The sequence below is a fragment of the Antedon mediterranea genome, chromosome 5 (genome assembly GCF_964355755.1).
Source record: "Antedon mediterranea chromosome 5, ecAntMedi1.1, whole genome shotgun sequence".
In the NCBI taxonomy this organism is placed as follows: Eukaryota; Metazoa; Echinodermata; class Crinoidea; order Comatulida; family Antedonidae; genus Antedon; species Antedon mediterranea.
The window spans coordinates 17,069,997-17,096,714 of NC_092674.1; the positions used below are offsets into that span (position 1 = coordinate 17,069,997).

The 26,718-nt window shown below is 32.8% G+C and overlaps 1 protein-coding gene across 1 annotated transcript; it reads left to right on the forward strand.

The window, feature by feature from the left end:
• Positions 1-68: 68 nt before the first annotated feature.
• LOC140048579 (heparan-sulfate 6-O-sulfotransferase 3-B-like) lies at positions 69-25,009 on the forward strand. Its single transcript, XM_072093326.1, has 3 exons — positions 69-208; positions 4,876-5,437; positions 21,461-25,009. Exons 2-3 carry the CDS (start codon positions 4,923-4,925, stop codon positions 22,119-22,121), a joined length of 1,176 nt encoding a protein of 391 aa, XP_071949427.1. The 5' UTR covers positions 69-208; positions 4,876-4,922; the 3' UTR covers positions 22,122-25,009.
• The last annotated feature ends 1,709 nt before the right edge of the window (positions 25,010-26,718 follow it).

The window sequence follows — 26,718 nt, forward strand, 5'->3', positions numbered from 1 at the left end:
GCCGGACCGCAAGTAAAATACGATATATATATGATGACGTAGTAGATATCAACACATGCGTAGAAGAACTCCGGGATTGGAGTAGGGAGATTTAGATCCTTCCTGGTGGTGGAAGCTTGCGACTCGGTGGTGGCGGTGAGAGAGTAGGAGACTATTTTAAAAGATCCTTCCCTTATTTTAGGCTAGGCCTAGCCATATTCTTTGTTTGGTAAGTACGTAGGCTAGGAACTGATAAATTGAAGTTAAAAGTGAATTCTCGCCGTCGCAATTCCAGAATCGAATGCGTTTGATCGTCATAATAGTAACGAAACGAACGTGTTAATTCGTGTCTATGTTAATAATAATATTGTGTAGGCCTAGGCCTATCTATATTATATTCGAATCCGGGACGATTCGGCCCTGAGACGATTCGGCCCGGGGGATGATTCGGCCCACTTTTTTATTTCGTGCATTCGCCAAGCGGCCAACAGTAACTTGTTTACGGGTGTCACGAAAGCTCAGACCACGAAAGCTCAGACCCCCTAAGACCTAAGATCACGAAAGCTAAGACCCAACACCTAAGATTACAAATATTTATCTTTCGCACCTGCCTTGTGTTTTAACTCCCAACATATATTCTGAATACCACACCTTAGAATTGGCACTTTCATGAAAAAGAATCACATAAAAAGTAACAAATACATTTTTAAATTGATGATTTTACAGACGTTTTTCTCGCACACAAAATGACTAGCCTACAGTACAGTAGGCCTACCCCATGGGCCATGTTCAATGTTTTTGTTTCTATGGAACGTCAAAAGAGCAAAAATTATATAGAGGGCTGAAAACTCTGTGGAGTCCATCTACAGTGTGGATGGAACAATGTAAAATTAAAATTGTAATGATAATAGTATAATCATGCAAGTACGAAGAAATAAATACTGGCAAATAAATTTTAATTTAAAAATCATGATAAGTTTTTTTGTTTCGTTTTCTTTCTGTTTTTATACTTATACTATTATTGTTGCTCTTTTGGCGCTCCATAGAAACAAAAACATTGAGCATGGAGCTCGAGGAGTTACATTCATGGAGTAAAGATTACAGTATACAAAGAAACACAACTGTAAAATCATCAATTTAAAGGATTTATTTATTTGTTATTATGTGTTTCTCCTTCTGAAAGTACTTATAAGTCCTAATTTTAAAGTGTGGTGTTCAGGATAAAGTTAGTCAACAAATTTGGAGTCAAAATACAAGAAAGGCAGGTGCGTAAGAAAAACATCCTCTGAACCAACACAATGGAGTAAATATATACCAACAAACAACCCGTCAAGTTTGTTTGTTGTAAAGAAAAAATATACATTTACTCAACGGGCGAAAATAATGTGAGTTTATCTATGTTTTGCGGTAGTATTAAATTATATTTATGGTAATAAATGAAACCTATTGTGTTTAAAATTATGTATGGATAAACAAGTATTGTTTTTAAGCTGTAGTATATCTTAGTATTTGTAATCTTAGGTGTTGGGTCTTAGCTTTCGTGATCTTAGGTCTTAGGGGTCTGAGCTTTCGTGGTCTGAGGTTTCGTGACACCCACTTGTTTACATCGTTCGTGTGGTTAAAAAATTATTAGTTTATAATATATATTAAAATAAATTATTTAAAGACCCCTTCCCTGCAATTTTGGACGTTTTTTGGAAAATAATACATACATATCACTTTAAAAACATTAAACCATGTCATTCCTTGTCTTAAATGTACGTTTTATGGTAAATTATGATAAAAAGTGAGAAACAATGCACTACCTAAGTAGCTCGCGGCGATCGACCTCTCGTGGACGGTCTTAGGCCTAGCCTAGCTAGGCTTAGTTTTGTAGGCCTAGCTGGTAAACATCGGTAACGTACGAACATCGTACGCGAGCTATATACCTAGCCTGACGTTGTATAGTTGCTGCATTAATTGTCTTTCTATTTTTGCCAGACTCCGTTGATACAAATTGGGGAAAACCCGGTATTTTCGCTGAAAAGTTAGGAGTCTTCCATTTGTTTTGGCCTCACGATCGATCGAAAAGTGGGCGAATTACAGGTGAAAAACAAAAATATCAATCCGCGCGCAATGCATTTTGGGATTTATAGCGGGCCGCTATAATTATTAGAATCGACTTATTTTTCAAATTTTTAACCGTTTAAAGACGAAAAAAGTTATCGCAATAGGACCATATAGTATTATTTTTACATTAAATATAGTTTGTGATCTTAAATTAGATCTAAAAAACGTAGGGAATGGGGCTTTAATTAAAATTATTTTCGACAATTTTTCAAAATATTTGCTTTATTGCATCTTTTTTATCCCTAGTAGTCTAGAAGTACTAGGAAGGCCTACCCCAGTAGGCCTACCCCATCATAGTCTTTTGAAAATAAGATTTGAGGAAAAAAGCTTGTTTAAATGCTCATAAAATGCATATCAAAGCTGATAAATATGGTGATCCATAAATATAAGTGTGCCGAATCATCTCAGGGCCGAATCGTCCCACTACCTTGCTTGTATGTATTCAGCGGTCAACTGTAAGTGTAAATAAGGCGCTACTGATGCATTTATTTGGTCAAATAAATTCTTTTCTGTGCACTATTATAACATTTATTCTTTATTGCATTCCAGACCAACAGCGATCGCCACTAAAACAGGCTGGTTAAAATCTTAATAAAAACTACTTTAGATAAAAAATCATTAAAGACACCTTCCCTACAATTTGTGACGTTTTGTAAAAATAATACATATATATTACTTTAAAAACATTTAAACCAGGTCATTACTTGTCTTAAATGTGCGTTTTATGGTAAATTATGATAAAAAGTGAGAAACAATGCACTACCTAAGTAGCTCGCAGCAATGACCTCTCGTGGACGGTCTTTAGGCTTAGTTTTGTAGGACTAGCTGGTAAACATCGGTAACGTATGAACATCGTACCGTACGCTAGCTATATACCTAGCCTGACGTTGTATAGTTGCTGCATTTTGTCTTTCTATTTTTGTCAGACTTCGTTGATACAAATTGGGGAAAACCCGGTATTTTCGCTGAAAGTCTTCCATTTGTTTTGGCCTCACGATCGATCGAAAAGTAGGTGAATTACAGACAAAAAACAAAAATATCAATCCGCGCGCAATGCATTTTGGGATTTATAGCGGGCCACTATAATTATTAGAATTTACTTATTTTTTCACATTTTTAACCATTTAAAGATCATATAGTATTATTTTTACATTAAATATAGTTTGTGATCTTAAATTAGATCTAAAAAACGTAGGAAAGGTGTCTTTAAAACAAGATGACATCGAAGATAGAAAAATGATATTACAGGTTTAAAACTAAGTGATGTGAATGTCAATTAAAACCTTAAAAGCGAGAATGCTTTTTTTTTTTATGAATCTAGAGGAATCAAAGTTAATTCACAGTCAACACATACTACAATATAAAGTAGTATGTTTTAGTTAATTTTACAACTAAAATTGAAAAAGTAAAACTGAACAGATTATATTGGGCTAAAAACATAGATTAATTTTTTGTATAATTTGTATCCTTTTATATCTACCGTCATCTTTCATCTACCGTCCCAATGCGAAATCTTGGTAATAACACTGGAATTCAGTTATTAGGTGATCATTTAGAATAAAATAATCACGCTATACGAGGAGGTTAAAAATGACAAAATGCGCACATTAATTGCATAAAAGTGCTGAAAATGGTGAAAAATAAGGCATTTTTAAAATGAAAATAATTTTTCAGAATGCACGATGACCCCCAATTTTTGAAACTTATTCTGGAAGCCATTGAGTTGTAGATATGAATTCATGTACACATTTCACATACAAAATTAAGTTTTTTTTCTCTTTCGTCATATTTTATCACATTCAATAGAACGCATCTCTGTTATTTTGTGCCCGATTTTCGCTCAAATTTTAGTATGTGATTGCACAATTAATTGACTTTCTCATGACTTGCCACTATTTGTATTTTTATGACGTCATCACGCGTAAAAACTTGAATAACGTAGGTCGTGTAATTTCACCTTCACCGTAAATTTGAATATCTTACAGCTCTTCATAATTGAAGGTTACCTTGATGATTATAATTTATTATGGAAGCTGATGAAATGTAGATGGGTGTTTTCATAAATTAAGGGGCCAGTGGGTATTTTAGTATTGGTGATAGTTAGTTTGCTGTTTACTCTAAATTGGTAATAGTTATTTAAAAAATGATTTTATCATATGATAGAACAATAATATGGGTTAATACTATTACATGTTGGAAAAAAAAAATTGCAAAAAAAAACAATTTAAAAAAAAAATATATCGTGGTGTCTAGCTCATTTTATTAAAATATATATATGAATTCATATAAAAATCAAGCCTGTCGGATGTTGTGACGTTAACATATGGCCAGTTGAAGTTTAAAAGTAGTTTTTTCATCTTTTTCGTCAAAGTTATACAAATTTCAAAGAGCGCGCACAGCGCTTCTACATGCCAAATTCTCTTCCAATTCTTATATTTATTTGCTCAATTCATTATCTTTCGAAATTGTCATCTTCGAGTTTGTTTTGATAATTCCATCATACCAAAAAATTAGAACATGATGTGTGTCCCGTAATTTCACCTATGCTACACTGTATATAGATATGCATTATATACTGTACATATTGTATATGGCATATAATAGGCACAACTCAGCACTATAAGCGTATTATAGGATGACATAAATAAACATTTTACGATTAAATGTTAACATTGGTGCATGTTTAAAAAATATTAATGTCAATAAAATGATAAAAATGATCACCTATAATTCGTCAAAGTGACGAATTAAATTCTAGTTTAAAATGTTATTGTATTGATCTTTCAGAGTGAGTATTACACTTGAGGCATGGGAAATGTGCTGTAACAACAACCATGAATAACACATGCATTGGATTTATTCTTCTGGTTTTAGTAACCTCCTCTTATATTTTCTATGAGGTTGTTTGTTCTAATCATTTTTTTTGTACAAGTTCGGACATATTAGAAGATGTAAGATGGGATTATCAATATTCGACCAGGTTTCGGACAGGAGGAAACTTATCTGTGAGTCACAGACGAACAAAACCATTCAGTGAAAAGACATTAGTGCGTGACTATCATTTTGATATAAATGGAGATGATGTTCTTGTGTTCCTTCACATACAAAAAACAGGTGGTACAACCTTTGGAAAACACCTTGTGAAGAATATGGCAATGGAAAATCCCTGCAAATGTTTTCGTGGTAAAAAGAGATGCGACTGTTTTCGTCCTGGGAGTAGCCATAGTCACTGGTTGTTTAGCAGGTACTCTACTGGTTGGTCTTGTGGACTGCATGCTGATTGGACTGAATTGACAAGCTGTGTTCCTCAATGGATGGATCAAAAAGAAAAATTAATTAAAAAAAGAAGGTAAAGTGTACCTTTACTTATTTATACTGTACATTTTATTTATTTATTGACTATTGAATCAGTGGCACTTACACAAAATGTAGAAGAAGTGTAACGAAGAGTGTTATAAATATTTATTTTAGGCTATGATAAAGATAAAGTGTTATAAGAAACTGGTACGAAAAAGTACAAAACGTTTTCCAATTATGGAAATCTAGCTTTTTTTGAATGCAAGCATAATTAACGTACCATCAGGCCAACCTAAAAAAAAATTTCTTTCCTGTTTCCTGTCGATTTTTGGCCCATAAAAGTTCCAGTCGGGAGGCCGAATATTTTTTTTTGCGCATTAAAGACGTACATAGGCGCGGCTAGCTAGGCCTAATGTTTTATAGACCTGACATAACCACACACATAGTTGTCACCACGGCACAAAAGCGCCTGTCCCAGATAAATAAAGATAAATAGCGTATCCTAGTCTAGGCCTAGCTATAGAGCCTAAGATAGACCTATTTCAACAGATTATTAAAATGCTAGGCTAGGGACAGGGATTGTGAAACTGTTCAATACAGCAATTGAATTCGAAGCACACGTGGTAAAGCCCGGGCGTAAGTCGAGCTACTAGCTAACTATACTGTACTGTACTACTAGTTGATGAAAAATGTTAATTCGATTTGCCAAACATAATATTTCCAATTTTTTGAAATTCTATTTTGTGGATTTTTTTCCTTACACCAGAGAGGTGCGTGTACGTCAAATGGCATTGTTTTTTCTCATGAACATGCATGGTAATTTTTTACCAGAGGTGTGCTTGTACGTAAATGAAATTGTTTTTTAGACAATGACTATTTGCTTTAATACTTTACTAACTTTAAAACAATGTGGATACTATTTTCTGATATCGAAATCATTGTACTATTTGTAAGCGATTCAGATTTTGTGAAAAATCACGAAAATACAAGTTAAATGTTAAAAAAGGGGGAAAAGGAATGCTGAAATTATTAATGAAATAAAATAGAATTGCAAACAGTATGAAATTATATCGGGCGGTACAAATCTGTCACTAGGCTTTTACTACAACATTCGTGGCTGCAACTAGAAAGTTAATAATTGGTAATCTGAATACTGTATTAACGCTCGCTTGTATGTAATGTACAGTAGTCCAGATTGATAAGAACAAAGCCCTACAATCAACTCTGTGATGAAGTAGATTATTATACTCTATTTTATTAGACATTATTTGCAGGATCTCTTTGAAGTAAAATAACGGTGTTAATTTTCATAACTGAGTGGAAACTGAGCTGTGGGAACATTTCTCATTGTTTATAATATGGACCGGTTTTAACAACAGACATCAACCATACACTTTTTACCATTCACACTGTATTTCTTGGTTAGAGCACAGATTCAGAGATTCAGATTCAGATTCGATTTATTCATATATAGTATAATGATAATTGCTTTCTTGGCAGAAAAACACAAGCAAAACAATACATACATAATATTTACATTCGTGATCAACTTGGAACTAACAACAACAACAACATGTTAACATTTTAGCAGAAATGAGTAAACCCCAAAAACCCCACTTCAGTAATGATCTGACATACTCACGACACACTTTGTGGAATAATATCACTTAACATAAACGATGTAATATGACTGCCCAAAGCTCGTACGTGGTGTGTGACAAAAGCTGCATGAGAACGCTAGAGCTGAGCGACAACAACAAGGGGTGTGAAATTCCCTTTTGGGACTCACTGCAAATTAATACAAGATGGCGATTGCGCATTTTTAACTTTGTAAACATAATTATTCATATTAGAAAGGTATTAATAATTGCCTATTAAACCATTTAAGAGTGCTTGTCACCAAAAATCAGACATATTCGTAATTTAGTGGCAAGGGTTAAAACTTTTTCTGGAAGCTATTGGCTTGTAGATACGAATTCATGTAAACATTTTTCCAATCGGACGTTGTGACGTCATCATATGTCCAGTTGAATAAAAAAAGTCGTATTTTCATATTTTGCGTAATAGTTCATCACATTTAAAAGGGCGCGCATCTATATTTTACGTATTCAAATTTCTTCTACATGTTAATATGTTGTTACTGAGATAATATTCATCCGAAATTGCTATCTTAGTGTTTCATTTTGATACCGTCGCCATGTTAAAAATAGGAATAAACGGGGAGTCCCGTAATTTCACCTATTTTACACTGTATGTAATATGTATACAGATTTACTGTTTGTACTATATACTATATGACACAAAATTGACAGAATTCAGCACTAACAACATATCATATTCATCAGTTCAGGTCATACAGTAATGCCATAATCTTTTTCCGTGTGGAATATTCCAACGTATGACGTGCACGTGGCGTTTGTCGTGCGGATAACTAACTCGTCAAAGTGACGAGTTACATGTCTAGTTGGTTATCCGCACTTGGCGGATAACCCCTTGTTATTGTAAGGATCTTTTTTTTTTTTTCATCTTATTAGTTATCCGCTTAGTAGCGGATAACTTCTTGTAATCGTCCTGTTACTTTTTTTTTTTTTTAGTTATCCGCTTAGTAGCGGATAACTCCTTGTAACTGTATGAAATCATCTTTTTTTTTTGGTTATCCGCAACTTGTAAAGTTGCGGATAACCCATGTTATTGTAAATATCTTTTTCTTCATCTTCTTTGTTATTAGTTATCCGCATTGAGCGGATAACTCCTTGTAACTGTACTGGATCAATTTCTATGTTTTTCTTCTTTCTTTCCTCCACTTTTTTGTGGCTCCTGTATCTCTAAAATGTGTTAACATAACATTTCATAGCTTTGTCAACATATGAACATTTATATGAAGTTGTGCAGCATGTATTTTTTAAATACGTCAGAGTTGCGCAACATGACTTACGTGCGATTTTATGAATTTCAATGATTGATCATAGATTAAAAACCAAGCATAATTTTTTTTTTACACTTTGTGAAAATTTAAGTCATATCAAGGGCAAACTTTTTGTGGATTAAAAATGGCATGTTTTCCAAGAAGTTACGCGCGCACGCGCATTTAAAATTTCAAAATGCGCAAAATTTATTTCTAATCAACTTTCTACGCGTTTCATGTCATTTTAAGCATGTCAAAAATTCCCACGGATGCGCAAATTTTTGCGCGCGCGGTGCGCACGTAGCGTTGAAAATAAATTTTTTTCGCGTGATTCATGTTTTTCCAGCCTTTTCTGGTAATTTTACCAACTTTTGAACAATTTTGACCTAAAATTACGTCATACGGGCACATTCAATTGGATAATTTACGTGCGTTTTTGATGAAAAAGTTCAAAAATGTGTCAAAATTCGTCAAAATTATGCCTTTTTTTAAACATTCATAGATTCTAAACTACGAGGTGAACTTTTTTTAAATTATATATTCTGGAAGTTGATGAGTTGTAGATATGGAATCATGCATTAATATAGCTAATCGGACATTATAACGTCATCGTATGGCCACGCGAATATAAAATATAGGATTTTTATATCTTTCGTCATAGCGCATCACATTTAATAGAGCGCATCTCCACTTATCCGTTTTTTATTTTCACCCCGATTTTGATATTGTCTAGGTGAATGAACTATCTTTCGCATGAGTTAAAAATATTTTAATTTTTATGACGTCATCATGTCGAAAATTGTAAATAACGTGGGTCACTTATTTTCATCTTTACAGTAAATTTCAATCTGTTATAGCTCATCAGAATAAAAAGTGATAATCATGATTAAAACGTTTTCTGGAAGCTATTGAATTGTAGATATGAAATCATGTAAACATTTTGCCAATCGGATGTTGTGACGTCATCATATGGCCAGTTGAATAAAAAAAGTTGTATTTTCATATTTTGCGTAATAGTTCATCACATTTAAAAGGGTGCGCATCTATATTTTACGTATTCAAATTTCTTCTACACGTTAATATGTTGTTCCTAAGATAATTTCCTTCTGAAATTGCTATCTATGTGTTTCATTTTGATACCGTCGCCATGTTAAAAATTGGAATAAATGGCGGGTCCCGTAATTTCACCTATTCTACACTGTATGTAATATGTATGCAGATTATACTGTAGTGTTTGCATGTATACTATATGACACAAAATTGACAGAATTCAGCACTAACAGCATATCATATTCTTCAGTTCTTGTCATAATGCCATAATATTTATCTGTGTGCAATATTCCAACGTATGACGTGCACGTGGCGTTTGTCGTGGTGCGGATAACTAACTCGTCAAAGTGACGAGTTTCATGTCTAGTTTTTTCTTATTTCTTTCTCCTCCATTTTTGTGCCTCACGTATCTCAAAAACTTGTACACATAACATTTCATAACTTTGTCAACATATGGGCATTTACGTGAAGTTGTGCACCTCCTATTTTTGAATGACGTCAGAGTTGCGCAACGTGACTTACGTGCGATTTTATGATTTTTTATGATTCATCATAGACTAAAAACCAAGCATAAATTTGTTTTGACACTTTGTGAAAATTTAAGTCCTATCAAGGGCAAACTTTTTGTGGATTAAAAATGCCATGTTTTACAAGACGTTACGCGCGGACGCGCATTTCTCCTCTATTTTTGTATCTCGCGTATCTCAAAAACGTGTAAACATAACATTTCATAACTTTGTCAACATATGGGCATTCACGTGAAGTTGTGCACCTCCTATTGTGAATGACGTCAGAAATGCGCAACGTGACTTACGCACGATTTTATGAATTTCGCGTATTTAACATAGATTTAAAACCATATAACAATTTAAATTGAAACTTAGCAAAAGTTTAATTTATATCATGCGCTAACTTTCTGTGGAAAAAAAATTGCGTGTTTTACACAAAGTTACGCGCGCACGCGCATTTAAAATTCAAAATGCGCAAAATTAATTTTTAATCAACTTTCTACGCTGATCATGACATTTTGACCATGTCAAAATTTCCCACGCGCGCGAACAATTTTATGCGCGTGGTGCGCACGTAGCGCTAAAAGTATTTTTTTTTTATTGAATTATGTTTTTCCAGCCTTTTATAGTAATTTTACCAATTTTAAAACAATTTCGACTTACAATTACGTCATACGGGCACGTTGAATTGGATACTTTACGTGCGTTTTTGATGAAAAAGTTCAAAAATTTGTCAAAATTATGCCTTTTTTTAAACAGTCATAGATTCTAAACAACGAGGTGAACTTTTTTTAAATTAAATATTTTGGAAGTTGATGAGTTGTAGAAATCGGATCATGAATCAATATGGCTAACCGGACATTGTGACGTCATCGTATGGCCACACGAATGTAAAATATAGGATTTTTGTCTGTTTCGTTATTGCTCATCATATTCAATGGAGCGCATCACGCCTATCTGTATTCCTTTTTCTCTGAGATTTTAATATTGTCTAGGTCAATCAACTATCTTGCGCATGAGTTAAAAATATTTTAATTTTTATGACGTCACCATGCCTAAAAATTTTAATTAACAGCATCATTAATTTCATCTTTACAGTAAATTTTAATCTGTTATAGCTCGTAAGAATAAAATGTGATAATCACGATTAAAACGTTTTCAGGAAGCTATGGGATTGTAGATACGAAATCATGTAAACTTTTCGCCAATCAGATGTTGTGATGTCATCATATGGCCAGTTAAATAAACAGAGTCATATTTTCATCTTTTGCGTCATAGTTCATTACATTTAAAAAAGTGCGCATTAATATTTCAGGTATTCATATTTCTTCTAAACGTTAATATGTTGTTGCTGAGATAATTTTCTTCCGAAATTACTACAGTACCTTCGCGTTTCCTTTTGAAAATTAAAATAAAATACGGGTCCCGTAATTTCACCTATTTTACACTGTTTGTGACATGTATACAGATTATACTGTGTATACTATATGACAGAAAATATACAGCATTCAGTACTAACAACACATCATATTCTTCAGTTCAGGTCATAATGACATAATCTTTTTCGGTGTGCAATATTCCAACGTATGACGTGCACGTGGCGTTTGTCGTGCGGATAACTAACTCGTCAAAGTGACGAGTTTCATGTCTAGTTCTTCTTTCTTTCCCAGAATTTTGTGTCACGTGTATCTCAAATTCTTATCAACATTACATCGTATAATTTTGTCAGAAGATTGACCTTTAACTGTAGAAGTGCAGGACATTTCGTTTTTTTACTTTAGAGTCGCGCAGCGTAAGTTACGCGCAATTTTATGAATTTCAATGATTGATCATAGATTAAAAACCAAAAGTCATTTTATATTGACGCTTGGTGAAAATTTAAGTCATATCAAGAGCAAACTTTCTATGGATTAAAAATGGCATGTTTCACAAAAAGTTACGCGCGCACGCACGTTTAAAATTTCGGAATGCGCAAAATCAATTTCTAATCAACTTTCTACGCATTTCATGTCATTTTAAGCATGTCAAAAATTCCGACGTGAGCGCATATTTTTACGCGCGCGGTGCGCACGTAGCGCTAAAAACCTTTTTTTTCGCGTGATTTATGTTTTTCCAGTCTTTTCTAGTAATTTGACCAACTGTCTAACAATTTCGATTTAAAATCACGTCATACGAGCACGTCGAATTGGACAATTTGTGGGCGTTTTTTTGAAAAAGTTAAAAAATTCGCCAAAATTAAGCCTTTTTTTAAACAGTCATAGATTCTAAACTACACGGTGAACTTTTTTTTAATTACATATTCTGGAGGTTGATGAGTTGTAGATATCGGATCATGGATCAATATGGCTAACTGGACATTGTGACGTCATCATATGGCCACTCGAATATAAAATATAGGATTTTTGTCTTTTTCGTCATAGCTCATCGCATTTAATTGAGCGCATCTGCACTTATCCTTATTCCATTTCCCTCCGTTTTTTATATTGTCTTGGTCAATCAATTATCTTTCGCATGATTTAACATTTTTAAAATTGTGATGACGTCATCATGATTAAAAGCGTGCATAACGTGGGTCACTTATTTTCATCATTACAGTAAATTTCAATCTGTTATAGCTCGTTAGAATAAAAAGTGATAATCATGATTAATACGTTTTCTGGAAGCTATTTGATTGTAGATACGAATTCATGTGAATATTTTGCCAATCAGATGTTGTGACGTCATCATATGGCTAGTTGAGTTCAAAAAGTGGTATTTTCATCTCTTGCGTAAAAGTTCATTGCGTTTAAACGAGAGCGCATCTCAATTTTACGTGCCCAAAATTCTTCAAATTTGCAATAATGTAATTATTTAGATAATTATCTTCTAAAATTGTTATCTTTATATGTCAATTTGATGACGTCATTGTGTTAATAATTGGATTTAAAAGATGGGTCTCGTAATTTCGTCTATGCTACACTGTATATAACATATACAGTTTATTCTGTAAAATACTGTAATATGATATATGCTACATAATAGGTACAATTCAGCACTGTAAACATATTTATTTCATGTCATAGGATGGCATAATAATTGTCGAGGTTCATATGGTTAAGTATGTGCATGGTTGCGTTTGCGCGGATAACCCGAACTAGTCAAAGTGACGAGTTCAAATCTAGTTGTCTTTTTGGTTATCCGCACTTGGCGGATAACCTCTTGTTATTGTCAGGATCTTTTTTTGGTTATCCGCACTTGGCGGATAACCCCTTGTTATTGTCAGGATCTTTTTTTTTTCTTTTTTTTTTTTTTTTTTTTTTCTTTATTAGTTATCCGCTTAATAGCGGATAACTCCTTGTAATCGTCCTGTTTCATCATATTTTTTTTTCTTTTCTGTATTATTAGTTATCCGCTTAGTAGCGGATAACTCCTTGTAATCGTCCTGTTACTTCTTTTTGGTTATCCGCACTTGGCGGATAACCTCTTGTTATTGTCAGGATCTTTTTTTTTTTTTTTTTGGGTTATCCGCAACTAGTAAGTTGCGGATAACCCTTGTTATTGTAAATATCTTTTTGGTTATCCGCAACTTAGTTGCAGGATAACCCATGTGATTGTAAATATCTTTTTTTTTCATCTTCTTTGTTATTCTTTCTTTCCCGGATTTTGTGACCAGCATATCTCTATTGCTTGTGAACATAACTTTGTATAACTTGGTAAAAAGATTGACATTGAAGGGTAGATGTGCAGCCAAGCTTTTGGACGATGTCAGATACGCGTCGCGTAAGTTACGCGCGATTTTATGAATTTCTATAACTGATCATAACTTTAGAACCAACAAATATTGTTTCATGAAACTTAATAAAATTATAATTCATATCATATGGGTCAATTTTCTATGGATTAAAAATGACATGTTTTACAAGAAGTTACGCGCGCACGCGCATTTAAAGTTTCAAAATGCGCAAAATTAATTTCTAATCAACTTTCTACGCTGATCATGACATTTTGAGCATAAATTCCCGCGCGTGCGAAAAAATTTACGCGTATGGTGCGCACGGTGCATGAAAACCATGTTTTTTTCTCTTGAATTATGATTTTCCAGCCTTTCCTAGTCATTTTAAAAAAGATTGACATCATTTCAAATTAAAATGACGTCATACGAACACGTTGATTTAGACAATTTGCGTGCGTTTTAGTTGCAAAAAAGACAAAATATTGTCAAAATTATGCCTACTTTGAATCTATTATAGCTCCTCAGGATCAAAGGTGACCCCCAATTTTTTTTACTTATTATGTAAGAAGATAAATTGTAGATATGAATTCATGCAGAATTTTTACCTCTTGGATGTTATGACGTCATCGTATGGCCACACGAATGTAAAATATAGGATTTTTGTCTCTTTCGTTATTGGTCATCACATTCAACAGAGCGCATCTCGCTTATACGTGTTCAATTTCCTCCGAGATTTTATTATTGTCTCTGTCAATAAACTATCTTTCGCATGAGTTAAAAATATTTTAATTTTTATGACGTCATCATGTCTAAAAATGTAAATAACGTGGGTCACTTCTTTTCATCTTTACAGTAAACTTCAATCTGTTATAACTCGTCAGAATAAAAAGTGACGCGCATGACTAAAACTTATTATAGAAGTTGTTGAATTGTAGATATGAATTCATATACAAATTTTGTCTATCTGATGTCATGACGTTATCATATGGCCAGTTGAATTCAAAAAGTCATATTTTCATTTCTTGCGTAAAAGTTCATTGCGTTTAAACGAGAGCGCATGTCACTTTTACGTGCCCAAAATTCTTCAAATTTGCATTAATGTAATTATTTAGATAATTATCTTCTAAAATAGTTATCTTTATATCAATTTGATGACGTCATCGTGTTAATAATTGGATTTAAAAGATGGTTCTCGTAATTTCGTCTATGCTACACTGTATATAACATATACAGTGTATTCTGTAAATACTGTAATATGCTGTATGCTACAAAATAGGTACAATTCAGCACTCTAAACGTATTTAAATCATGTAATAGGAAGGCATAATAATTGTCGGCGTTCATATATTTTAAACGTATGTGCATGTTGCGTTTGCGCGGATAACCCGAACTCGTCAAAGTGACGAGTTCAAATCTAGTTAGTTATCCGCTTAGTAGCGGATAACTTCTTGTAATCGTCCTGTTACTTTTTTTTTTTTTTTTTTTCTTATTTCTTTCTCCTCCATTTTTGTGCCTCACGTATCTCAAAAACTTGTAAACATAACATTTCATAACTTTGTCAACATATGGGCATTTACGTGAAGTTGTGCACCTCCTATTTTTGAATGACGTCAAAGTTGCGCAACGTGACTTACGTGCGATTTTATGATTTTTTATGATTGATCATAGACTAAAAACCAAGCATAAATTTGTTTTGACACTTTGTGAAAATTTAAGTCATATCAAGGGCAAACTTTTTGTGGATTAAAAATGCCATGTTTTACAAGACGTTACGCGCGCACGCGCATTTCTCCTCTATTTTTGTATCTCGCGTATCTCAAAAACGTGTAAACATAACATTTCATAACTTTGTCAACATATGGGCATTCACGTGAAGTTGTGCACCTCCTATTGTGAATGACGTCAGAAATGCGCAATGTGACTTACGCACGATTTTATGAATTTCGCGTATTTAACATAGATTTAAAACCATATAACAATTTAAATTGAAACTTAGCAAAAGTTTAATTTATATCATGCGCTAACTTTCTGTGGAAAAAAAATTGCGTGTTTTACACAAAGTTACGCGCGCACGCGCATTTAAAATTCAAAATGCGCAAAATTAATTTTTAATCAACTTTCTACGCTGATCATGGCATTTTGACCATGTCAAAATTTCCCACGCGCGCGAACAATTTTATGCGCGTGGTGCGCACGTAGCGCTAAAAGTTTTTTTTTTTTATTGAATTATGTTTTTCCACCCTTTTATAGTAATTTTACCAATTTTAAAACAATTTCGACTTACAATTACGTCATACGGGCACGTTGAATTGGATACTTTACGTGCGTTTTTGATGAAAAAGTTCAAAAATTTGTCAAAATTATGCCTTTTTTTAAACAGTCATAGATTCTAAACAACGAGGTGAACTTTTTTTTAATTACATATTCTGGAAGTTGATGAGTTGTAGAAATCGGATCATGAATCAATATAGCTAACCGGACATTAGGACGTCATCGTATGGCCACACGAATGTAAAATATAGGATTTTTGTCTCTTTCGTTATTGCTCATCATATTCAATGGAGCGCATCACGCCTATCTGTATTCATTTTTCTCTGAGATTTTAATATTGTCTAGGTCAATCAACTATCTTACGCATGAGTTAAAAATATTTTAATTTTTATGACGTCACCATGCCTAAAAATTTTAATTAACAGCGTCATTAATTTCATCTTTACAGTAAATTTTAATCTGTTATAGCTCGTAAGAATAAAATGTGATAATCACGATTAAAACGTTTTCAGGAAGCTATGGGATTGTAGATACGAAATCATGTAAACTTTTCGCCAATCAGATGTTGTGACGTCATCATATGGCCAGTTAAATAAACAAAGTCATATTTTCATCTTTTGCGTCATAGTTCATTACATTTAAAAAAGCGCGCATTAATATTTCACGTATTCAAATTTCTTCTAAACGTTAATATGTTGTTGCTGAGATAATTTTCTTCCGAAATTACTACAGTACCTTCGCGTTTCCTTTTGAAAATTAAAATAAAATACGGGTCCCGTAATTTCACCTATTTTACACTGTTTGTGACATGTATACAGATTATACTGTGTATAGTATATGACAGAAAATATACAGCATTCAGTACTAACAACACATCATATTCTTCAGTTCAGGTCATAATGACATAATCTTTTTCGGTGTGCAATATTCCAACGTATGACGTGCACGTGGCGTTTGTCGTGGTGCGGATAACTAACTCGTCAAAGTGACGAGTTTCATGTCTAGTTAGTTATCCGCTTAGTAGCGGATAACTCCTTGTAATCGTCCTGTTTCATCATATTTTTTTTTTTTTTTTTTGGTTATCCGCAACTAGTAAGTTGCGGATAACCCTTGTTATTGTAAATATCTTTTTTTTTTTTCATCTTTATTAGTTATCCGCTTAGTAGCGGATAACTCCTTGTAATCGTCCTGTTTCATCATATTTTTTTTTTAGTTATCCGCATTGAGCGGATAACTCCTTGTAACTGTCCTGTTACTTTTTTTTTTCTTTCCTTCTCCCCCATTTTTGTGTCTCACGTATCTCAAAAACTTGTAAACATAACATGTTATAACTTTGTCAGCATGAGGGCATTCACGTGAAGTTGTGCACCTCCTATTTTTGAATTATGTCAGAGTTGCGCAACATGACTTACGCGCGATTTTATGAATTTCACATATTTAACATAGGTCAAAAACCAAATAACATTTTAAATTGAAACTTTGCAAAAGTTTAATTTTTATCATGCGCTAACTTTTTGTTAGAAAAAAAATGCGTGTTTTACAAAAAGTTACGCGCGTACGCGCATTTAAAATTTTAAAATGCGCAAAATTAATTTCTAATCAACTTTCTACGCGTTTCATGTCATTTTGAGCATGTCAAAAATTCCCAGGCGCGCGCAAATTTTTACCCGCGCGGAGCACACGTACCGTTAAAAACAGATTTTTTCGCGTGATTTATGTTTTTTCAGCCTTTTCTAGTAATTTTACCAACTTTTAAACAATTTCGACTTCAAATTACGTCATACGGGCACGTCGAATTGGATAATTTATGTGCGTTTTTGATGAAAAAGTTAAAAAATTTGTCAAAATTTGTCAAAATTATACCTTTTTTTAAACAGTCGTAGTTTCTAAACTAAACGGTAAAAGTTATTTTTATTACGTATTTTGGAAGATGATGAGTTGTAGATCATGTATCATGCATCAATACGGCTTACCGGACATTATGACGTCATCGTATGGCCATGCGAATATAAAAAATAGAATTTTTGTATCTTTCATCATAGCTCGTCACATTTAATAGAGCGCATCTCCAATTATCTGTTTTCCATTTTCACCCCGATTTTTATATTATCTAGGTCAATCAACTATCTTTCGCATGAGTTAAAATATTTTAATTTTTTTGACGTCATCATGTCTAAAAATGAAAATAACGTGGGTCACTTATTTTTACCTTTACAGTAAATTTCAATCTGTTATAGCTCGTCAGAATAAAACGTGATAATCATGATTAAAACGTTTTCTGGAAGCTATTGGATTGTAGATACGAATTCATGTAAACATTTTGCCAATCAGATGCTGTGACGTCATTATATGGGCAGTTGAATTCAAAAGGTCATATTTTCATCTCTTGCGTAAAAGTTCATTGCGTTTAATCGAGAGCGCATCTCTCTTTTACGTGCCCAAAATTCCTCAAATTTGTATTAATGTAATTATTTAGATAATTATCTTAATATAAAATATCTTTATATGTCAATTTGATGACATCATCGCGTCAATAATTGGATTTAAAAGATGGGTCTCGTAATTTCGTCTATGCTACACTGTATATAACATACAATGTATTCTGTAAATACTGTAATAATGCTGTATGCTACAAAATAGGTACAATTCAACACTGTAAACATACTTAATTTATGTCACAGGATGGCATAACAATTGTCGAAGTTCATATAGTTTAAGGTATGTGCATGTTGCGTTTGCGCGGATAACCCGAACTCGTCAAAGTGACGAGTTCAAATCTAGTTTTTTTTCATTATTCTTCAGTCTTTCTCCCTCACTTTTTGTGCAGAGCGTATCTCTAAAATGGGTAAACATAACATTTCATAACTTTGTCAACATATGGACATTTACGTGAAGTTGTGCACCTCCTATTTTTGAATGACGTCAGTGTTGCGCAACATGACTTGCGCGCGTTTTTATGAATTTACAGATAATAACATAGATCGAAAACCATATAACAATTTAAATTGAAACTTTGCAAAATTTTAATTTATATCAGGTGCTAACTTTCTGTTGAAAAAAAGTTGCGTGTTTTACACAAAGTTACGCGCGCACGCGCATTTAAAATTTCAAAATGCGCAAAATTAATTTCTAATCAACTTTCTACGCTGATCATGACATTTTGAGCATGTCAAAAATTCCCACGCGCGCGAAAAATTTTACATACGCGGTGCGCACGTAGCGCTAAAGACATGTTTTTTTGCATGAATTATGTTTTTCCAGCCTTTTATAGTAATTTTACCAATTTTTTAACAATTTCGACTTAAAGTTACGTCATACGAGCATGTCGAATTGGACAATTTGCGCACGTTTTTGATGAAAAAGTACAAAAATTTGTCAAAATTATGCCTTTTTTTAAACAATCGTAATTTCTAAACTACACGGTCAACTTTTTGTGGATGACATATTCTGGAAGTTGATGAGTTGTAGATATCGGATCATGTATTAATATGGCTAACCGGACATTTTAACGTCATCGTATGGCCACACGAATATAAAATTGAGGATTTTTGTATCTTTCGTCATAGCTCATCACATTTAATAGAGCGCATCTCCACTTATACATTTTCCATTTTCACCCCGATTTTGATATTGTCTAGGTCAATCAACTATCTTTCGCATGAGTTAAAATATTTTAATTTTTATGACGTCATCATGCCTAACAATTTAAATTAAGTGGGTCATTAAATTCATCTTTACAATAAATTTTAATCTGTTATAGCTCGTAAGAATAAATTCAGCAAAAACAACATATCATATTCTTCTGTGTGCAATATTCCAATGTGTGACTTGCGCGTGGCGTTTGTCGTGCGGATAACTAACTCGTCAAAGTGACGAGTTTCATGTCTAGTTAGTTATCCGCATTCAGCGGATAACTCCTTGTAACTGTATGAAATCATCTTTTTTTTTTTCTGTATTATTAGTTATCCGCTTAGTAGCGGATAACTCCTTGTAATCGTCCTGTTACTTTTTTTTTTCTTATTTCTTTCTCCCCCATTTTTGTGTCTCACGTATCTCAAAAACTTGTAAACATAACATTTCATAACTTTGTCAACATATGGGCATATACGTGAAGTTGTGCACCTCCGGATCATGTATTAATATGGCTAACCGGACATTTTAACGTCATCGTATGGCCACACGAATATAAAATTGAGGATTTTTGTATCTTTCGTCATAGCTCATCACATTTAATAGAGCGCATCTCCACTTATCCGTATTCCATTTCCCCTCATTTTTTTATATTGTCTATTCCAATCAATTATCTTTCGCATGATATACCGTTTTAAAATTGTGATGACGTCATCATGTCCAAAAGCGTCAATAACTTGGGCCACTTATTTTCACCTATTCTTCACTGTATGTAGTACGTATACAATATATAGTGTAAACTGTATATACTTAGATGTGACACAAAATAGAGAGCGCACTAACATTCTCTACGCAATATTCTAACGTATGATGTGCACGTGGCGTTTGCTCTGCGGATAACCTACCTCGTCCGTAGTGACGATTTCAAATCTAGTTACACTTAGAACTAATTAAAAAAAATGTAAAAAAATATATATGTATTTTCCGGGGACATTTTTGTAGGGGAATTTTACAGTAGGCGGAGTTTTGTACTCTCAGAGTACCCTCTAGTTACTTATACAGTCGACATTCTCAATTACGTACCCCTCAGTCTAAGAGAAGTTCGTAAATGAGAAGGTTCGGAAAAAAGCGTCCCCTCTAATAAAATCAGTGGTAAAAACATGTCCAAACAAATGCCCCCTATGTAAAACTTACTGTGCATAGTACAGTAAAAGAACAAACACTATTGAAAATACAGTATAAAACAATTCAATTTAACATGTAAATTAACACCTTCACTGCCAGTTCCAAAAAGATTGATATTTCTGCTTTTTGTTATGTTTACACATTCTCTGTACCAAAATTCCATCGTTTACTTTTTATTATTGCATATTGATACAAACTGTAATAAGTAATAATATCATATCCGTTCTGGACCGTAAATATTTTACATTTTGAAGCTACTATGTATGTGTTGTGTGGTGGATGGAAAAACAGTTTTAAAATGTTAATAAATAAGAGTCAAGTGTTTTTTTATATCGTAAAAACATGCACCCACCAAACTAAATTTATAGTATGGTCATCGTAGCTAGCCTTTTTGCAGTTCGCGATCAACCTTTGGTTTTTTCAAAAACATGTGCAGGGTGCTCTCCATGCACTCCAGCAGTAGTACAGTGGGGATGATGATCTCCTGACCACTAGCTTAGGCCTAGTAGACTAAACGGCCTAGGCCTTAACGGCATATAGGCCTAGGCAACTTTTAAACTAGAAATAAATAGAATACGTGGATCGTTTGTAATAACCTTTGCTTTATTTATGAAATAATTGTTTTGGGATAGTTTAATAAATTAAGAAGATAATAAATTAAATTAGTATGGAACGTAAAAGTTTTATTATATTACTGATGACGTCATCGTTCGAACGGCGTTCGTAAAATAGAAGGTTCGTAATTGAGAAGTGTGTAAATGAGAAGGCCGACTGTAGTGCTATGATTAATTTTATACTGTATGTGTTTTTCAGATATTATTACATTACAATGCTGCGTAACCCGGTTTCACGTTATCTTAGTGAATGGCGTCATGTTCAACGAGGTGCAACATGGAAAAATTCTAAACACATGTGTGATGGCAAAGGAACTAATGAATTACCTGTATGTTACAGTGGGGAAGATTGGAAGAATGTTGAATTAAAAGAATTTATGGCTTGTGAATACAACTTAGCTAATAACAGACAGACAAGAATGCTGGCCGACCTATCTATTATTGGGTGTTATAATATGTCTTTCATGTCTGAGCAAGAGAGAAATAATAAAATGCTTAAAAGTGCAAAGAAGAATCTTCGACACATGGCATATTTTGGTTTGACGGAGTACCAAAAAAAAAGCCAGTTTATATTTGAAAAGACTTTTAAGCTAAATTTTATTGATCCGTTTCAGCAGTTTAATCGTACATTAGCAGAACAGTCGCCAATTACCAATGATGAAAGGAAACAAATTGAAAAACTAAACCAACTGGATATTGAGCTTTACTCATTTTCCAAGAAATTGTTTTTCCAGAGGTACAATAAAATGAAAGAAATATTTTCTAAGCAGAAAAGCAATTGGGAAAGTTCGTCATCAATATCTTCCTTCTCAAGTGTTGAAGATAATGAACTATCTTCAGATGATTCACATTATGTCTAATCTATTAAATTTGTTTACAATTTGTATATCTACAACTTATTTAAATATATTAATTCAATATACGTACAGTGAAGCATTGCTGTAGAAAAGGTCATTGTATGTACGTGATATTTAATGTACTACAGTATTATTGTCTGGAGACCATACAATACAAGGCTATAATACGGTACTAGATTGATACCATTTATGTGTTCATGTGCTACATGTAACTTTATATTTTAATTTTAGTTAGAAAATAAGTAGTATGTATTCTCATTGTCCTAATGCTCTGTAAAATAGTATTAAACAATTCACCTACTGTTCCTATTTCACAATACAGTAGTATGGCTTAATTAATATTATTTATACATTTCTGTTCTATTTATAAGTATTACTTATTATATAGCAGTAAATTTTGAATTTTAAAATGATTATACTGTATAGTATTAGTACAGAATGTTGTAAAGTACAGTTAATATATTAAACAATTAAGGGCTTTCGGAAATTTTCAAAATATTTGATTTTTTTACTTCTATTTTAAATGTAATTAATATAGGCCTAATAGTTTTTAAAGATCCTTTTTATAAATGTAATAACAAGATTTTTATATTGTGATGCTTGCTGTGTTACTGTACAGAATATGTTGTCCTGATTAATCTAAAGATATTTTAAGTGATGTATAAGTGGCGAAAATTATTAATTCCTTTAGAAAATAAAGAAGTTATGGTGCACATCATTAGCAATTTGACAATGACATTCGGTTACATACAGTGGATCTACAAAGTTAACAGTAAACAATGTCTTTATAATAGTATCTTAATAATGTGTCTTATAAAGAGCAAATTGAATTGCTAGGAATTATGTTTAGTAAATGTTCTGATAAGGTTAAATGCATGTTGTTTAAATATGTATTGTGATCATTATAGTATAATTACATTTAAAGGGTACACTGAGGAAACTACAAGTTTGTTACAATTGCGCATTGCATATGATACTTTTCCATGACATAATAGTCCATCAGCTATGTTTGTTAGTAATGGTTTGTTATCTTTCAATGAAGAATTAACCATTCTAATGATGTTATGGTTTAATATGCATAATGAGAAATTGCCTTTACGGCTCAGCAATGGATGTAAACTGGGGATTTTTACTCCTAAGATTTTTAATGTTTTACCAGTCTGTAGTCCATGGGTTGTTGTCTTTGTTTTATTATTATTTTTTTTATAAAGAGGTTTTTATATGTTATATTTTATATGTACATTGTATACAAATTCAATAATGAATGAAGTAACAAAATCAACCAATCAATGGCAAGGTGTGTTTTACAAACTTATATTGTTCTATGCTGTAATGCGAGATGCATTGAGCAATGTGTACAATGATTATTGGTAACACTAAGCTCTTTTATTATTATTATTTCTTTTATTAGGTGATCATTACGAATGTATTTTATAAACTGCCATAAATTAAGATCAACTCAAAGTGATAATAGTTTCATAGAAACGTTCTTATATTGTGCAGTAGAACAATATTGCATGCTTTTCAAAGTAACCTTTGTATTTAACTAAATATTTTGATACCTATAGTGATGTTAGTTTTGTTTTATATTAATCTTGTATAATAAATATTGTAATAATTTCATGAAATGGTGGGCTCTTTTTAGTGACATGCAAAATATTATATTTGGACAGTTTCTACTTGATAATACTAAATTTTTTCAATACATTTACAAATCTGTAATATAATAGCACTAAGCCAAAATTTGTTCCTCTATCTCTTCCTAAGCCACAACTCCGATACTAGTGCCAGTCGAGCTGGGGCACCTTTTATTTCCCCTTTCTCCATTAGTTTGTTTATTATTGTTTGTTTTTTAATTCTTTTCCACACACATCAATATACATTTTACTTAAATATTCAGATTTTAAAAAAGTATGATGAGTGTGGAAGGTGACCAAATAAGTTGAAAACTTTAGGATATGGTCACCTTCGTTAATCATCAGAACGGTATTTAGTTTGGATACCCAGACAAACACACGGGAGAAAAATTATCACTTAAACAATAATTACAGATAAATATACGAAAATGATAAAACAAATGAAGCGTTCAAGTTAAAAACCATTAATTGTAACAGGAGTCGATCAGATTACAGACCGACCAAGTTAAGTTGAGCGCATCAAAAAATAATATTTAAAAACAAAATAATTAAATAAATAAAATTAAGAAATATAGTAAAAAATTATATAATATATTATGTAAATCCAAATATAAATAATTTACAATTCATTTTAACTCTTTAAATCAAATACAAAAAATATCAAAAGAAGGAAGGAGGAGACTACTCACCATACACTGAGACCAAGAGGCTTTTATAATGATATTTAGATGATGAAAGAGAATGTTTATTTTTTAAAGAAGGGGGGATATTTTTCCATAATTTTGGGCCATTGTACAGAATTTAAGAGCGTCTGAGTTTAGAATTTGATAGATCGCTTAAGAAATTTGTCTGGGAGAATCGTGTATTATATGAGTGGAGCTCGGATGCGTTAGTAAATAATGAACAAACATGGTGGTGGTAATGTTTTATTAGTAAGACGAAACATAAAAGTGTTTGTTAAAAGTTTATTTAAATCATAAATATTTAGGACATTGTAATAATGAAAACATAATTTAGAATGAGAATTAAATGGTGCCCCTGCACAAATTCTGACAATTCTTTTTTGTAGTTTAAAAATACTGTACGATCAAGTTTAGTAGATTCTGTACTTGTCCAGGGGCAAAGTGTTTTAAATTTGTCGGGTGTAACGGCCCATGCAATGTTACAATAAGGTAAAATCAAAGTGTTATACAAGGACAAAAGAATTTTTGAAAGAAATATATAATTTAGTTTATTAATAATACCGATATTTCTAGAAATAATATTACTAATTTTATTTAAATCGGCGTCATCCACGGCTTGTCGGTTTTCTTATGGCAAATCGATTTCACGGGGAAAAAATCCGCAAATTTCCCATTAAGCACAGTAAGAAATTCATTTGTTTTAACACTTTTTGAGTCGCTATCAAGAACATGGCACCAGTCATGGACGATCCAAATGATCTAACCGACGAGTTACGATACGGTTGGATAGTACAAGTGGTGTAGTTAGAGGTAGGTATAACATGGATTGGTTTCAATAGTATACAACAATGGTCGCTACGTCCTAAGGGGGCCAACTTAGTGGCTTTACTGTATTTATCCGGTCGCTTCATGAACACTTTATCAAGGATGTTATTTTTCCTATGGGTAGGAAAATCATTTGTTCCATACCTAATTCAGATTGCATATAGGTAGTGTTTAGATGGTTAAAGTCACCAAGTACCATGATATTTGCCAATCTATCAATTCCATAAATACTATCAATTATATCTCCAACATGCTCTAAAAGTTGGTTGGGGTAGTTGGCAGACGGCGGGTAGTAAATAGCTCCGATATATATAGAACGCGTTTTGCTGTTCTGTGAAGAGCGATAGCTAATTTGAATTTGCATTCGAATTTGCAATCAGTATGCGTAACAATCGGATGGATTTCCAAGTGGTCCGCTGCAAAGCATGCTACGCCACCGCCGATTTCATCAGTTCTGTTTTTAAAAACGCCTTTATAATCGCAAAAGTTATCAATACCTTGTGTTTCCTCTGTTAGCCATGTCTCAGTGACTATCGCTACATCTACATTATGTTTCTTTAAGGTACAGTGAAATTCGTCTGCTTTATTCTTTAATGACCACGCATTCGTATACATAATTGTCTATTCTAAGCACTTTGATGTTTTTATGTTAACAAGTTTTTTCGAAATGCACAAATTGGTCTAAAACGTCTCCAAATGCGATTTGAAGCTATTCTGTACACTTTGATGTTTTTGTGTGAAAAAGGTTTGTCGAAAGGCTCAAAATGGTCTAAAACATTTTCAAAAACGATATTAAGCTATTTTGTGCACTTTTATGTTTTTGTGTGAAAAGTTTTATCGGAATGCTCAAAATGCTTTAAAACGGTTTCAAATGTGATTTTAAGCACTTTGATGTTTTTGTGTAACCAAGTTTCACCGAAATGCACAAAATGGTATAAAACAAATGCGATTTGAAGCTATTCTAAGCTTTTTGGTCTTTTTATGTTAACAAGTTTTCTCCAAAATGCACAAAATGGTCTAAAACGTCTCCAAATGCGATTTGAAGCTATTCTAAGCACTTTGGTATTTTTATCTTAACAATTTTTTTCGAAATGCTCAAAATGGTCTGAAACGTTTTCAAATACGATATTAAGCTATTTTGGGCACTTTGATGTTTTTGTGTGAAAAGTTTCATAGAAATGCACAAAATGGTCTAAATCGGTTTCTAATGTGATTTTAAGCACTTTGATGTTTTTCTGTAACCAAGTTTCATCGAAATGCACAAAATGGTCTAAAACGTTTCAAAATGCGATTTGGAGATATTCTAAGCACTTTGGTCTTTTTATGTTAACAGATTTTTTCGAAATGCACAAAATGGTCTAAAACGTCTCCAAATGCAATTTGAAGCTATTCTGTACACTTTGATATTTTGTGTGAAAAGTTTTATCGAAATGCTCAAAATGGTCTAAAACGGTT